This window comes from Sapajus apella, unplaced genomic scaffold (assembly GCF_009761245.1).
Source record: "Sapajus apella isolate SASKATOON/1434 unplaced genomic scaffold, GSC_monkey_1.0 scaffold33, whole genome shotgun sequence".
Lineage (NCBI taxonomy): Eukaryota > Metazoa > Chordata > Mammalia > Primates > Cebidae > Sapajus > Sapajus apella.
Window position 1 is genome coordinate 7,943,735 of NW_022436973.1, and position 17,259 is coordinate 7,960,993.

General features: G+C 40.7%; 1 protein-coding gene, 1 non-coding gene and 1 pseudogene across 3 annotated transcripts in view; all 3 read left to right on the plus strand.

Moving 5' to 3' along the window:
- Nucleotides 1-17,259, plus strand: part of LOC116562769 (ubiquinol-cytochrome-c reductase complex assembly factor 1) — a 106,702-nt gene that overhangs the window by 18,521 nt on the left and 70,922 nt on the right. Inside the window, exons 3-4 of one of the 2 annotated variants that reach the window (XM_032295144.1) lie at nucleotides 11,071-11,166; nucleotides 13,203-13,310. In XM_032295144.1, coding sequence (XP_032151035.1) covers nucleotides 11,071-11,166; nucleotides 13,203-13,310 — 204 coding nt within the window. The remainder of the gene's footprint in view (nucleotides 1-11,070; nucleotides 11,167-13,202; nucleotides 13,311-17,259) is intronic. The other variant, XM_032295145.1, reaches the window with a different exon arrangement.
- LOC116563035 lies at nucleotides 5,376-5,511 on the plus strand. Its single transcript, XR_004274178.1, has one exon. It is a non-coding gene; the product is annotated as a small nucleolar RNA SNORA70 (small nucleolar RNA).
- LOC116562595 lies at nucleotides 5,429-6,013 on the plus strand (annotated as a pseudogene).

Here is a 17,259-nt window from a genome sequence, read left to right on the forward strand (position 1 = left end):
GGAGTTTCGCTCTTGTTACCCAGGCTGGAGTGCAATGGCGCGATCTCAGCTCACCGCAACCTCCGCCTCCCGGGTTCAGGCAATTCTCCCGCCTCAGCCTCTTGAGTAGCTGGGATTACAGGCACGTGCCACCATGCCCAGCTAATTTTTTGTAGTTTTAGTAGAGACGGGGTTTCACCGTGTTGACCAGGATGGTCTCGATCTCTTAACCTCGTGATCCACCCGCCTCGGCCTCCCAAAGTGCTGGGATTACAGGCTTGAGCCACCGCGCCCGGCTTTTTTTTTTTTTTTTTTTGGTCATTATAAGCTTTAGTTTTCTTACCATTGTCTTAGCACATACTTTTTTCTAAATTTTTATTTTTTGGGATGGAGTCTTGCTCTGTTGCCCAGGCTGGAGTGCAATGGCATAATCTTGGCTCACCGCAACCTCCACCTCCTGGGTTCAAGCAATTCTCCTCCCTCAGCCTGCTGAGTAGCTAGGACTACAGGTGCGTGCCACCATGCCCGGTTAATTTTTTATATTTTTAGTAGAGACGAGGTTTCACCATGTTAGCCAAGATGGTCTCAATCTCCTGACCACATGATCCCCCTACTCGGCCTCCCAAAGTGCTGGGATTACAGGCGTGAGCCATTGCACCCCACCTTTTTCTTACTTTTAATTACTTATTAAATTCCTTTTCTTTCCCCCCCACCCCCTTCCTTCTCCCTATTAAATTCCAAGGAAGGCATACTTTGGGTTAAAAGAGTGTGAGCAATTTGCCTCTTCAAAAGGTTGTTTTAATTTATGCTGCCACCAGCAATGTATATATAACTAGTTTTTCATTATTACCTCCCTCAATTGAGTTTTTTTTTAACTTAAATAAATGGGTAGAAAATGTTACCTTGTTTTACCTTGTATTTCTTTGTTTAGCTCTCAGGGCTATACATTTTTTCTGTGTTGATCAGTTGTTTTCAGTTTGTGAAAATTGTATGCTTATAGCATTTCTCCATTCATCTATTGGGAACTCATTTTTCTTACCAATTTATGATTTTTACCTGTAGCCATTAACTTTCTTTTTCATATTTGATGCAATTAAAAATATGTTTGCTATATGTACTTGTATGTATTATGTAATTTATTTATGTAACTTATATGTAAAATCTACCTTAAAATTCCCTCCAATTAATGTGTAAGCCCTGCCCTTCTGAGGACGTCTTGTTTTTTTCCTGTATTTCCTGGTCTTTTCACTATGCCTGGCACACTGTAGCCACTAAATGTATGTTAAATGAATGGAGAATATGCATACAGAAGAGGCATCTACTTTGGGTGGTTATGCAGGTATTTCTTTTCAGAGTTGGGGCTGTGTTCTATTATTTTTTGTATAAAATTTTAATTTATTTGTGTGTGCGTAGATGGTAGGGGAAAAGAAGTCATTATACGAATCTCTGACCTGTGTCCTACTCTTTGGGTTAGTAAATGTTTCTTGAGTACCTAATATGTACTGGGTACTATATTAGCCTCTGGAACAACATTATAGCAAAGCATTTGTGTAAATAACTCAAGGTGATTTATCTTATGCTGACCAGATGTAATTTTAGTCATTGTAAATAAACTGGATCTTTTGTCATATTAACTGTAACTTACTGGAGTATCTTCCGAATCTTTGAGGTCCCCTGGTTGGAAACTTCTGCTTTAGAATGGCATCCTCAGGTATATATCTCACAAGGAGGAACATCTGGCTCAGAATGAGGAAGAATTTTGTTAATTAGAATTGTGTGTAATGGGATGTGTGGGCTGCATTTTCACATAGTGAATTTACTCTTACTGGAAATATTCAGGCAGTGGTAGGATGAATGTATGTCAAGGTCCTGACATAAAGGAATCCTTCCTTGGACGAGTGGTAGTATCAGGTATCTGTAAGATAATGTCCAATGCTATAATCCTATTATTGTTTTCAAAGAGCTAAAGACATTGTATTTGTAGCTTTGTTTTTTCTATTTTTTCTTTTTTTTTGTTTGTGTCTGCAGCTTTGTCTTAAATAGCCTCTTGAAGTTCTGTCTACTTAAGAAATATTTTTAAAATTTTGAAATAATTTTAGACTTAGAGTTGTGAAAGTAGTAACATTCCCAAATAGCCTTCATCTGGCTTCCCCTAATGTTAACATCTTACATAACCATGGTGCAGTTAATGAAACCAGGAAATTAACATTGAAATAATACTATTAATTAGTCTATTTGTTCCAATTTTGCCAAGTTTTTTTCATAAATGTCCTTTTTTGGTCTGCGATAACAAATCCAGTTGTCATATGTTCTTAGTCTTCTCTGATCTGTTACATTTTGATCATTTTTTAAGACAGAGTTTTACTCTGTCGTCCATGCTGGAGTGTAGTGGCACTATCTTGGCTCACTGCAACCTCTGCCTCCTGGGTTCAAGTGATCCTCTCACCTCAGCCTCCCAAGTAGCTGGGATTACAAGTGTGTGCCACCACACCTGGCTGAGTTTTGTATTTTTAGTACAGTTGGGGTTTTACCATTTGGTGAATAGGCTGGTCTCAAACTCCTGACCTCGAGTGATCCACCCATCTTGGCCTTCCAAAGTGCTGGGAATATAGGCATGAGCCACTGTGCCTGGCCACATTTTCTTATTCTTTTTCTTCTTAAGATTTAGACACTTTTGAAGAGTTGGTTATTTGTAGAATGTTTCTCAGTTTGAGTTTGTGTAATATTTTCTTTTTTATTTTATTTTATTATTTATTTATTTTTTTGAGACAGAGTCTGACTCTGTCACCCATGCTGGAGTGCAGGGTGCGATCTCAGCTCACTGCAACCTCTCCCGCCTGTTCAAGTGATTCTCTTGCATTGCCTCCTAAGTAACTGGGAGTACAGATGCCTGTCACCACACCTAGCTAATTTTTGCTTTGTTTTTTTGAGGTGGAATTCTCGCTTTATCACCAGGCTTGAGCGCAGTGGTGCGATCTCGGCTCACTGCAACTTCGCCTCCTGGGTTCAAGTGATTCCCTTGCCTCAGCCTCCCAAGTAGCTGGGACTACAGGTGCGCGCCACCATGCCTGGCTAATTTTTTGTATTTTAGTAGAGACGGTTTCGCCGTGTTGGCAGGATGGTCTCAATCTCCTGACCTCGTGATCTGCCTGCCTCGACCTCCCAAAGTGCTGGGATTATAGGCGTGAGCCACCATGCATTATAGGCATGAGCCATCACACCAGCCCTCCTGTTTCATTTTTAATTTTTTTGGAGACAGGATCTTGCTCTGTTGCCAAGACTGGAGTACGTGGTGTGGTCATGGCCCACTGCAACCTTGACTTCCCAGGCTCAAGGGATCCTCCTGTGGGGGATACCACAGAGTAGCTGGGACCACAAAGATCCAGCTACTCTGGATTTTTTGTAGAGATGGGGTCTCACTATGTTGCTTAGGCTGGTCTCAAATTCCTGGCCTCAAACGATCCTCCCACCTTGGCCTCTAAAAGTGCTGAGATTCCAGGCGTGAGCCACTGTGCCTGGGCTATTTGTTCCTATTTTAGAAATTAGGCCATAAAGGCTCAAAGAAGTAAAGTTCATTAAGGACTAGACTATGCACTCAAAGCTATGTTCTGTCCCCTATATCAAGCTTCCTTCAAAAGCCTGAGTAGAGTTCAACAATAGGCTCATGCACACTTGGTACCCAGATCTTGATTTCTAAATACTGCTCTCCAATGAAAGGAATCAAGGCCAGGCACAGTGGCTCACACCTGTAATCCCAACACTTTGGGAGGCCAAGGTAGGCAGATCATGAGGTCAAGAGATTGAGACCATCCTGGCCAACATGGTGAAACCCTGTCTCTACTAAAAATACAAAATTAGCTGGGCATGGTGGTGAACACCTGTAATCCCAGCTAGTCAGGAGGCTGAGGCAGGAGAACTGCTTGAACCTGGGTGATGAAGGTTGCAGTGAGCCGAGATCACGCCACAACCCTCCAGCCTATTGAGAGAACAAGACTCTGTCTCCAAAAAAAAAAAAACCACCAAAATGTATATATAAAATAGAAGAGTTTGCAGACTTAAGAAAAGAAGGAAATCCTGTCATGTGCTACAACATAGATGAATCTTGAGGACATTATGCTAAGTGAAATAAGCATAAGCCAGTTATAAAAGAACGAAAATGTATGATTCAACTCACATGAAATATCCTAAAGTAGTCAGAATCATAGAAACAAGGCCGGGAGCAGTGGCTCACACCTGTAATCCCAGCTACTTGGGAGGCTAACACAGAATTGCTTAAACCTGGGAGGTGGAGGTTGCCGTGAGCCGAGATCACAGCACTGCACTCCAGCCTGGGTGACAGAGTAAAACTCCATCTGAAAAAAGAAATTATAGAAACAGAAAGTAGAAAAGTGGGATGAGAAGAGAATTAATGTTTAGCATAGTTTTGTGAGATGAAAAAGTTTCTAGAGATCTCTTGCAAAACAATATGGAATACTTAACATTATTGAACTGTACACTTTAAAATAGTTATTACAATAAATTTAATGTTATGTATTTATTACCACAATTAAAATATTTTTATTTGTATCATTTATAAAAAACCAATGACTGCTAAAATTAGTAAGCAGAAGTATAGTGAGAAGTAGATATTTGCACAGTCTCCAAGTATCTCCTGACAAGATACTTACTAATTACAAAAGGAAAATACTAATTTTAGAGTACAGGAACCTGACAAATACCGATTTAACCAAGTGGCAAAAGTTATAAGACCTACTAGCATTATGTATCCCCTGATATGATGCACCAAGAAGGGAATAACATCATTTTTGCCAAAAATGCATAACCTCAATCTCATAAGAAAATATTAGAAAGGCCTGGCATGGTGGCTAAGGCCTATAATCCCAGCATTTTGGGAGGCCAAGGCGGGCGGATCACCTGAGGTCAGGAGTTTGAGACCAGCCTGGCCGACATGGTGAAACCCTGTCTTTACTAAAAATACAAAAATTAGGGGCCAAGTGCACTTTTGGAGGCTAAGGTGGGAGGATCGTTTGAGGCCAGGAATTTGAGACCAGCCTAAGCAACATAGTGAGACCCCCATCTCTACAAAAAATCCAGAGTAGCTGGATCTTTGTGGTCCCAGCTACTCTGTGGTATCCCCCACAGGAGGATCCCTTGAGCCTGGGAGGTCAAGGTTGCAGTGGGCCATGATCACACCACGTATTCCAGTCTTGGCAACAGAGCAAGACCTTGTCTCCAAAAAAATAAAAAATGAAATAGGGGGGCTGGTGTGATGGCTCATGCCTGTAATACTAGCACTTTGGGAGGCCGAGGCAGGCTGATCACTTGAGGTCAAGAGTTTTAGACTAGCCTGGCCAAGATGGTGAAACCCCGTCTCTACTAAAGAAATACAAAAAATTCTGCAGCCAGTTAAGCTGACTGGCTTCCTTTCCTCATGGGGGCCCAGTGTGCAATGGCTGCAAACAGCAGCTTCCTTGGTAGTGTAATGCAGCCTCTTTCTTGTATGGGTTGCTCTAAGGGACCTTGGAGACAAGTCTTTCAGACGTATGTTCACGTCTCTGAGCTTGTACTACCCCAATGTAGGCTCTAAACAGGCATGCGAGGTGCCTTTGAAAAGCCCCAGGGCACTGTGGCCAAGGTTCACAATGGCCAAGTTATCATGTCCAACTGGGTGCACCAAGCTGCAGAACAAGGAACATGTGATTGAGGTCCTGCACAGGGCCAAGTTCAAGTTCCCTGGCCGCCAGAAGATCCTCATTTCAAAGAAGTGGGGATTCACCAAGTTCAATACCGATGAATTTGAAGACATGGTGGCTGAGAAGCGGCTCATCCTAGATGGCTGTGGGGTTAAGTACATCCCCAATTGTGGCCCTCTGACAAGTGGCAGGCCCTGCATTCATGAGGGCTTCCATTGTGCTGCTTCCACTGTGCTGCCCACCCCGTCTTAATATTCACCAGTAAATTTACTTCCTGTCAAAAAAAAAATACAAAAATTAGCTGGCGTGGTGGCACGTGTCTGTAATCCCAGCTATTTGGGAGGCTGAGGCAGGAGAATTACTTGAACTCAGGAGGTGAAGGTTGCAGTGAGCCAAGGTCATGCCACTGCACTCTGGCCTAGGCAACAGTGAGATTCCATCTCAAAAAAAATAGAGGAAAATATAGTATCTATAAGATTGTCGTGAGATAACATAAGTAAAACACCAAACATGTAGGTAGGTACTGGGCATATAGGAGATCTTCAGTAAGTTGCAATTGCTGTTTATGTTGCTATTTATGTTCCTGTTACTTGGGAAAGTTTTTCTCCTCTCTGTGTGAAACGAAACTAAAAAAAAAAAAAAAATTGGTGTCCTAAAATTACCTTTACCAAGTAGCAACCTCTCCCTTGGTCTTAGTTTCCTCATCTGTGAAGTGAAAAGGTTGGACCAGAATATCTTTGAGATTTCTTCCAACTTAAGTGTTGTTATTCTGAGTTACTCTTTAGTTCTTCAGTTGCCTTTTCTCCAAGCTAAACAGCCTAAATTCCTTTTGACCTTTCCACTAGGACCTTTTATTCATCCCTTTGATCATTCCTGTGGTTCTGTTTTTGGACCTTCTCCAAAGTTGTCTTCTTTGAAAAAAAAAAAAAAATCCACCTAGTTTTTATTGAGTAGTGAGTTCATGCCCAGAATGGTGTTGAGCATTGGGACAGAAAATGAAAGATGGAGAAGATGGGCTGTGCCCTTTTGGAGCTTACAGTTGCTAAAAGGAGCAGACGCACACACCTGTGGTATTCAAGAATTGCTTGAATTGCTCCCAGCACCCCCTTTCTACTTCTCTGCCTCTGTCATTCTTTTTTATTTTTATTTTTATATTTCGAGACAGAGTCTTGCTCTATCACCCAGGCTGGAGTGCAGTGGCGCGATCTTGGCTTACTGCAACCTCTGCCTCCTGGGTTCAAGAGATTTCTCCTGCCTCAGCCTCCTGAGTAGCTGGGATTACAGGCATACACCACCATGTCTGGCTAAGTTTTGTATTTTTAGAAGAGACAGGGTTTTAACCATGTTGGCCAGACTTGTCTTGAACTCCTGTCCTCAAGTGATCCACCTACCTCGGCCTACAAAATTGTTGGGATTACAGGTGTGAGCCACTGTGCCCAGGCCATGTTGTTTTCATACTAATACTTTATTCGTTCTCCTTGTTGTATAGTATTTTATTATGTGAATATACCACAGTTCCTTTATCTGTTATTCTGTTGATGAATATTTGGATTGTTTCTCCAGTTTGAGGCTTTTATGAATAGCATTGCTATGAACATTCTTGTACGTGTTTTTTGGTGAGGATATGTACACATTTCTATTGGGATGTGTACTTAGAAATGGACTTGCTGAGTCTTATAGGATGTATATACATTCAGCTTTGGTAGATACTGCCAAATATTTTTCCGAAGTGATCATACCATTTTATACTACTATGAGCAGTGTGTGAGTTTTCATAGGCTTACATCCTTGCTAATACTGGGGTTGTGTTTGTTTATTTGTGGTGAGTGACCTTTTCAGCATTTTTAGAATGTGACATTCAGTTCTTTTTCTTGTGTGGTAAATCTTTCTCTTCTTCACAAGATTATGAGCTCCTTGAGAAAAGGGATTCTGTTTGTATCCCAAAACCTTACACAAGGACTGGCATATTGTGGGCATTAAGTAGAGCTTGGCTGAATGAAGCATATGTAAGTGGACAAGAACAGAAAGGAAATAATCGAAGAAAAATTGTACAGGTTAGGGTGCAGTGCACTGTACTTGATTTTGGTAATATACCTAATTCTTAATCCTTGTGTATCATTTTGGTAGTGGTGATAGAAATAAGCAATAATTAAATACATAATTATAAATTGTAATGAATACCATGAAGTTAAGTGAACAGGCTACCTCTGTGGTAGAGAATAATGGAACGATAACCTATTTTTAGAGAAAGCCTCTTTGAAAAAGTGACATTTGAGTATTTCAGAGTATTTTTTTCTCTTTTACAAAAATTTATTTATTTTATTGAGACAGAATCTTGCTCTTGCCCACATGGGAGTGCAGTGGTGCAGTCTTGGCTCACTGCAACCTCCGCCTCCTGGGCCCAAGCGATCCTCTGACTTCTGTCTCCCAAGTAGCTGGGATTACTCAGGCACAGACCACCATGCCCGGCTAATTTTTGTTTAGTTTTTTGGGTAGAGATGAGGGTTTGCCATGTTGGCCAGGCTGGTCTGTAACTCTTGGGCTCAGGCAACCCACCCCCCTCAGCCTCCCAAAGTATTGGGATTGTAGGCGTAAGCCACCACGCCCAGGCTATTGATATTTTTTACTCTAAGCAAAGGAAAAATTGAGGTCTTTAAGGGCTGAGTGAATTTTCTGCGTGAAGTGCAAGGGCAAGAATGGGTAGTATAAAAAAGTAAATGTGTGTGTTCATAAGTGTGTAGGTGTGGAGAAACTAGACGTACTTGATACTAGATAGGTACTTCAGTAGTTCAATATAGTGTGAAATGTTACAAACCACAGTGCTTCAAAAAAAAAGAAAAAAATCTATGGTATGAAATGTTAGCTCATGAATAGTGGTAGGATAGAAATAGAGTAGATGGTAGGACAGCCACAGAAGGTTACTCCTGGAGCTGTGGGGAAAAAGAAGGATCTAATAGAACCCAATAGAAGAGGACCCAGCCCAAAGCATAGCTTGTGGAAACTGCTGTTGGTTGTGTTCTTTGAACCAGTTTAAATGCTTTGTGTTTTAGATGGACCATTACATTGATGTATGTGATGTAATGGGGAGGTGTTCTGTGTTTAGTCTGTGTTTTACAAAGCCTTCTTGATACTTACGAATTAAAGCATAAGTGTCCTTGGGACTGACCAGAAGAATCCTGACTGATCTTTTAATATCCTTGTTTGGAAAGAAAAGTAAATAGTAACATTCCACAATTCGAAATTCTATTTTTCTTTGTTAGGGTTAAAGAAAAAAACCATTTTCATTCCATGTGTTCCATTTCTTCTTGGAATAAACCAGAATTGAAGTGTCAGTCCTCTTCTTGCTTCTTTCCACCCCTTTTTATTGTAAAGGTAATATAGCATTACTGAGAGTTTGAAAACTAGATTCTTCTTTTTTCTTTTTTTTTTTGCCAGTTATTTTAGCTATAGATTCTTAAACTTACCCATAATTCTAACTTAAGAAAATAACTCTTTGGTTTCTTGTGTGTTCTTTCCATATGTAGTCATGTTTTTACCTATAATTTTAGACATAAGCATTTTTTCACGTTAAAAATAATAATTTCTAGTGTAAACTGTGCACTCTGAGTGATGATGATATGTCAGTGTGGGTTCATTCTTTGTATCAAATGCATCATCCTGGTATGGGATGTTGATGGTGGGGGAGGCTGGGCTTGTGGGGGAAGGGGTAGTGGGAACTCTGCCCTTTCCAGGCAGTTTTGCTATAAGCCTAAAACTGCTGTAAAAAAAAGTAGTCTAGTGAAAAAAATCTCAGCCAGACACCATGGCTCATGCCTGTAATTCCAGCATTTTGAGAGTTCAAGGCAGGAGGGTAACTTGAGCCCAGGAGTTTGAGGCCGGCCTGGGCAACATAGGGAGACACTGTCTCTACAAAAATACAAAAATCAGCAGGGTGTGATGACAGGTGCCTGTAGTCCCAGCAACTCAGGAGGCTGAGGCACCAGAATTGCTTGAGCCTGCGAGTTGGAGGTTGCAGTGAGCTGAGATTGTGCTACTGCACTCCAGCCTAGACAGTAGAGCCAGACCTTGTCTCAAAAACAAAACACTGACAGCAAAAAAAACAAACCTCAATGGATACCTGATTTTCCATCGAGTGACTGTAATTAGCCATTTCCTTAATGGACTTTCCTCCAGTTTTCATTCTGTATAGTATCTGGCATATAATTATAAATAATGGCTATTTTATTGCCAAATTGCTTTGAAATGCAATGTGAACATAAAAAAAGTGGTGATTGTGATCCAAACATAGTGTTGATGATGAAAGTGATGATGGAAACTTCTGCTATTTATTGAGTACCTGTTTTGTGAAAGGCACTTTATATATCTTCTTTCATCCTTACTGCAGCTGAGGTTCAGTAAGTTTTCTATGGCTACTAAGCTTGTTGTAGGTGGCAGAAGCAGGTTTTAAACATAAAAGTGACTGGAGTCTTTTTTTTCCCCCATATACTGCACTGCTGCCTATATTTAAATAGTTGTGTACTGCAATTCTTGTTTCCTAGAATTGACTTAGATGTAGTTCCAGGTTTCCAGGGCTGAATTTTTTTTTTCTTTGAAATGGAGTCTTGCTATGTTTCCCAGGCTGGAGTGCAGTGGCACGATAATCAGTTCACTGCAACGTCTACCTCCTCAAGCGATTCTCCTGCCTCAGCCTCCTGAGTAACTGGAATTACAGGTGTGTGCCACCACACCTGGCTAATTTTTTATATTTTTAGTAGAGATGGGGTTTCACCATGTTGGTCAGGCTGGTTTCAAACTCTTGACCTCGAGTGATCTACCCACCTTGGCCTCTCAAAGTATTGGGATTACAGATGTGAGCCACTGTGCCTGGCCTTTGAATTTTTTTTTTCAGACAGGGTCTTGCTCTTGCTCTGTCGCCCAGGCTGAAGTGCAGTGGTGTGATCATAGCTCCCTGCAGCCTCAATTTCCTGGGTCAAGTGATCCTCCCACCTCAGCCTCCTGAGCAACTCGGACTATAGGTATTCACCACCACACCTAGCCAATTATAAAATTTTTTTTTTAGAAATGGAGTCTTGCTATATTGCCCAGGGTGGTCTTAAACCCCTGGCCTCAAGCAGTCCTCTCACCTTGACCTCCCAAGTTATTGTAATTACAGGTGTGAGGTATTATGCCTGGCCCAAATTATTTTATTTCTTCAAATATTCAATAAATATTTATTGGGCATCTACCATGTACTAGATACCCTTCTAGGTGCTGGTTTTGGATCTTCTTTGTGAGATGATCACTGGGAACTGGGCTAAATAAGGTTGGAAAGATCCAATAGTCTACTCTGAAAACAGCTTTGCCCAGATTAACCCTCTAAGTGCTCAGTGGTGCTTACATCTGTGTTTTTATCCTTTAGTGGCCCTGGATAAGCCAGTCCCGAGCATGTGGTGGATCCGAACAGATTCCTGGAATAGACATACAGCTGAGTCGGAAGTATCACGACACACATAAGGTGAGAATTATCAGCGCATTCTATGTTTATAGAGTGCTTTCACACAGGATCTCAACAAAATTGTTAGCTAGGTGAGCTTTCGCAAATGCAGAAGGTGAGGCTCAGGGAGTAAAGTGACTTGCCCAAGGTCACAAGGATGATAAATAAGTGGCAGACCAAATGAATTTTGTTTTTCAGGGGCAAGGTCTTGCTCTGTTACCCAGGCTAGAGTACAGTGGTGCCATCATAACTCATTATAGCCTCGAACTCCCAGGCTCAAGCTATCTTCCTGCCTCAGCCTCCTGAGTAGCTGAGACTTACAGGCATACACCATTGTGTCCTGCTAATTTTAAATTCTTTTTTTTTTGAGATGGAGTCTTGCTCTGTCTCCCAGGCTGGAGTGCAGTGGCATGATCTTGGCTCACTGCAACCTCTACCTCCTGGATTCAAGCGATTCTTCTGTCTCAGCCTCCTCAGTAGCTGGGACTATAGGTGTGCACCACCACACCCAGCTAATTTTTGTATTTTTTGTAGAGACAGGGTTTCATCATATTGGCCTGGCTGTTCTCAAGCTTCTGACCTCATGATCCGCCTGCCTCGTCCTCCCAAAGTGCTGGGATTATAGGTGTGAGCCACCACACCTGGCCAATTTTTAAATTTTTGTAGAGACCAGGGTCTTGTTTTGTTGCCTAGGCTGGTCTCAAACTCATGGCTTCAAGTGATTCTCCTGTTTCAGCCTCCATAAGTACTGGAATTGTTTAAAAAATTTTTTTTAGCAGATGCGGTCTTGGGTCTGTTGCCCTGGTGGAGTGCAGTGGCGCAATCATGGCTTACTGCAGCCTTGAACTTCTGGGCTGAAGTGATCCTCACACCTTGGCCTCCGAAAGTACTGGGATTACTGAGATCATAGTTGTGAGCCACCACGCCAGCCTGAATATTTGGACCTAAGCCTTCTGAGCCTATGTCCTGTGTTTCTTCCATTGTCTTGCTTGGAAAACAGGAGGAAAAAGTATGAATTTTTTATGTGTTAAAAATAAAGTGATATTTAAGTTTTGGATAATTTTTTATTGGTTAGATAGCTTGCCTTTGTTTGGGGAGTTTAACATTAGAGCCGACTTTCCTTGGAGGTTATTTGCAAATACAAGACTCTTATTTTCTGTAGTCATTAATAAAATTTGTGATACCTTTACTAAAAAAGGCAAGAGTTTAAAAATATTTATTCAGTGCTTGATTGTGGTTTTGAATGACTTTTGACTGCTTGCAGGCAATATTTTTTTTTTCCTTTTTCCGGTTACATCAATAAGCATAGAATGTTTTACTTCTCAGAATTGTTCTTTGAGAGATGGGGGTCAAGATTTTCTTTTATTTATTTATTTTTACCTGTACATGTCAAGGAAAGGCTTTCCTTTTAAAAGTCCTCTTGTTGATAGAACTTTTATTCTAATGCCTCAGAACTGTCATCTGCGAGATATAGGTTAATAGACATATAGTCAATGAGACAGGCATGTCTTGCTCTGAAATTTGGAAGGTATGTATTAGGTACAGTTCCAAATGTGTTTTTACTGAATGATAAGATGCCTAAAAAACACGAAAATTAAAAATTGTAGGTGAAAACAAAAACCTAAGCAATAAAAATGCCCTTAGCCCAAGCATAGTGGCTCACACAGGTAATCCCAGCATTTGAGGAGGCTGAAGCAGGAAGATTACTTGAGGCCAGGAGTTTGAGACCAGCCTGAGCAACAGGCTGTGGATCCCCTCTTTCCACAGGACAACAGGCTGTGGCTCCCCACTCCACAGAAAATTTTAAAAATTGACTTGGCCTGATGGCGTGCACCTATAATCCTAGCTACCTGGGAGGCTGAGACAGAAAGATCACTTGGGCCCAGAAGTTTGAGGCTGCAGTGAGCTATGATTGTGCCACTGCACTCCAGCCTGGGTGAAAGGAGGAGACTGTGACTGTATTTTAAAAAAAATGCTCTCAGACCTGATGAGGAACAAACCATTCTATTACAATTTTTTTGCAACTAATTTTAGTTTCTTTCTTTTTGGTTAATCAGCTTTCGACTACCAAAGATTCCCCACAGCCTGTTGAGGAGAAGGTTGGTGCCCTCACAAAGATAATAGAAGCCATGGGATTCACTGGACCTTTGAAATACAGTAAATGGGTAAAGTCCTTTAAGTTCTTCTCATTGTTCCTTTTGAGCATGTGCTTTCTGCTCCTCATAAATTTTTTAAAGCTTCTGCTTTGCTTGAATGGAATTCATAGATTATTTTGGATGTGAGGATGATCTGGCTGTGACATCTGTTATCCCATTGATTGCCAGGGTTGATCTCGCTGATCTGGCTGGGTAGGCAGGTGTCCCCTTCCTCCTGACCACTCCATGTGCAGCCCTTGTGAAGCTGTGTTCTTGGTTGAAGAGCATGATCTTCTCCAATAGAGGAGGGTTGTTCTTTGATCAAGGGTATATGAGTAGCCACACTCTCCTGCCAGAACCTCCAAGTAAGCTCTCAAGGTCCATATATTATTTTGAGAACTTCAGAGTGTCCCTGCCCACATGCCACAACCCCTTGCTGCTTCCAGTCTGATCTATCTATACAACATGTGGGGCTGAACGAGTCCCTCCACTTGGCTCTTTAGAAGCATCTCATGGTAGCAGGCATAGCAATAAGACTGGGCTTTTCCAGGCCCTTGCTGCATGGTGTGCCATGTAGATGACTTCTGATGAGTCAGATGGGCCAAATGTTCTGATGCGCAACACTTTAAGGAAGCATTACTCTTTGATTAACCCAAATTTTATAAGGGATTTTCACTAAAATTTTACTAATCGGCCTGTTTTTATTAACTAAGTAAGCCCATGGTTTATTGTAATTCTTATTATGGAGGGATATTTGTTAAGCTGCGTCACTCCCAGTCAACTCTTGGCCTAGCACATTATTTGTTATAATAGTAGTGGCTATAAATGAATGAATATCCTCTCAGCCTCAGATGCATTCTGCCCCTGGGCTTTTATAAGAATACCTCTAACCAATAAAAAAGAAAAAAAAAAAAAAACAAAAAAAAAACAAATAACAACAACAACAAAAAAGAATACCTCTAACCAATTGTGGAAATCAAACATCAAAAACGATTCAGTTCTTCTCAGCCCACTTACCTCCTAGAACAGGTTGAGCATCATAAATGGGAAAATTTGAAATCCAAAATTTAAAGTGTTTGGAGTTTTTAAACATGATACCCAATGCTCATTGAAGCATTTTAGATTTTTGAATTTGGGATGCTCAGCTGGTAAGCATAATGCAGAGATTCCAGAATGCCCCCAAATCCAAAATTCAAAACACTTCTGGTTCCACACATTTCAGATGAGGAGTAGTCAACCTTTACTACCATTTCTTTCTATTGCTATGGCAATAGAAAGAGGAGTAGTCAATGAGGAGTAGTCAACCTTTACTACCATTTCTTTCTATTGCTATGGCAGAATTACCTTTTAACGCCTTTCGGGGTTGCTAGAATGTTGGCCTAATCAGTCGTGAGTCAAAGCAAGCCCACTCAAAGCAGTAGGGAAAATTTCTTCTAGAAAATATGAAAGCTTTACTCAAAACAACCAAGTAATGCCAATTACACCATTTTAACAAGTCAGATTCAAATTAGAATTTCAATTTCATTATGGACTTCTACTTGTGGTTTCTTCTTATGGTGTCAGGTTCTCTTTCGAACAATTCTCACTGCAGCAAATACAAACTTATCTCTATAATCACTATTTTACCTGAACTCTGAAGAGTCAGCAGTAATTCCACACACATTTTTTTTTTTTAGACAGAGTTTCGCTCTCGTTACCCAGGCTGGAGTACAATGGCGCGATCTCGGCTCACCGCAACCTCCGCCTCCTGGGTTCAGGCAATTCCCCTGCCTCAGCCTCCTGAGTAGCTGGGATTACAGGCATGCGCCACCATGCCCAGCTGATTTTTTGTATTTTCAGTAGAGACGGGGTTTCACTGTGTTTACCAGGACGGTCTCGATCTCTTGACCTCGTGATCCACCGGCCTCGGCCTCCCAAAGTGCTGGGATTACAGGCGTGAGCCACCGCGCCCGGCCCTACATTTTGTTTTTAAGGGGCTTTGAAAGAATATAGAAAGAACACAAATACTGATAATGATGTTCTTGAGACCCTAAGGTTTTGAAGTGCCTTCTTAATTGTCGATGAAATATTAGTTATGTTCTTTAAAGTGGTATTTTTTTAGATCTTAATTTTTTGAGACTTGATAATTGTTGGTATATTTAGTAATGTTTTTAACCAAAATCTTTTCCCCTATTAAAAAAATGTTGTGCTTATGGCATTTGGATTTACAAACTTAAAGGATATGTTTTGTTTGAAAATTAGAAATTAAGAGGCAAGTCAGAGCAGAAAGAAAGAAAAGAGAAACATTAACAGTTTTATTCATTTCTTGGTGATTGGGTTCCATTTGGTTGCTACCATATGCTTTGTCTCGGCTGTTTTTTTATGATTCTAGAGGGAAAATTGCTACCATTTGGAGGATGACTAAATCATCAGGAAAATTCCTTCACTCTTTTAGCCTGAGTTAGCCTCTGATTTTTCTTTGTTCCCTTGTGACCTCAACTAAATCTCTAATGTTTGCATTTTAAAAAACTTTTGTGATGTGGTAGTGTCTACTTGCTATAACTTCATTTTATTATATATATATATATATATATATATATTTATTTTTTTTTTTTTTTTGAGACAGAGTCTTACTCTGTCACCGAGGCTGGAGTGCAGTAGAGTGATCTCAACTCACTGTAACCTCTGCTTCCTGGGTTCAAGCGTTTCTCTTGCCTCAGCCTCCCAAGTAGTTGGGATTACAGGCACATGCCACCATACCTGGCTGACTTTTGTATTTTTAGTAGAGATGGGGTTTCACCATGTTGGCCAGGCTGGTCTTGAACTCCTGACTTCAAGTGATCCGCCTGCCTAGGCCTCCCAAAATGCAGGGATTATAGGCGTGAACCACTGCGCCTGGCCTATAACCTTCATTTTAAAATTTGTTACATCAAAATATCAAAAGTATGACATTCTAGTGTAATTGAAATGAGAAAATCTCTGTATAACTTTTCATTTTGAAAAACTGAGAACCGTTTTCAGCAATGTTGACTCAAATCAATATACTTGTATTGGATTGCACTGGCAAAATTATTTGTTTTGTGTTTTCACATGTATTTGAATAGGGAGCAAAATACCTGCATGTCTGTCCACATCAGCAGTATTAACTATCTTTTCTTTCTTTTTCTTTAATGTTTTCATGTATTATTCTTATGTTTCTTCTATAATCATATTTAGGATCTTAAATGTAGCTTTTCCTTACTTAAGTATCCTAGAATCATTATTAAAAATTATCTTTATATGCAATATCAGGTGAGATAAGGACAACATTTACCAACTCAGCCACATACGGTAGAATAGGTTTCCATATTAGCATTGAGCCAAAAAATTATTCCTGTTCTGAAGGACACTGACAAACTGGGATGTATTCAGAGGTAGACAGTGAGCCTTATGAAAGCTTCAGAAACTGTTGAATAAAGAATTGTTGGCGGAAATAGGGATGCTTAGCCTGCAAAAGAGAAGACAGGATGATTCTTCCCAGGTATTTGAGGGGCAAATGTGAAAAAAAGAAGGTATTTCAGTGGGCAAAATAATGTTCAATGAATATTACATGAAGCATATTTTAAGTTTAGCAAAACAAGAATCTAGCAGGAATTGTCGTCTGGTGGGTAAGGTAGCCTTACAAGGTCATTGGTCTTGTTTGAACAGAGGCCCAGATGGTTGACTGTGAATCAAGAATGTTGTGGAAGGATTTCTAGTGGACAATAGAAGGTTCAAATAACTAAAAAGACCCTTCTAACTCTTTTTTTTTTTTTTTTTTTTTGAGTCAGAGTCTTGCTCTGTCACCAGGCTGGAGTGTAATGGTGCAATCTTGGCTCACTGCAACCTCCATCTCTCGGGTTCAAGCAGTTCTCCTGCCTCAGCGTCCTGAGTAGCTGGGATTACAGGCACCCGCCACCATGCCCGGCTAATTTTTGTATTTTTAGTAGACAAGGGGTTTCACCTTATTGGTCAGGCTGGT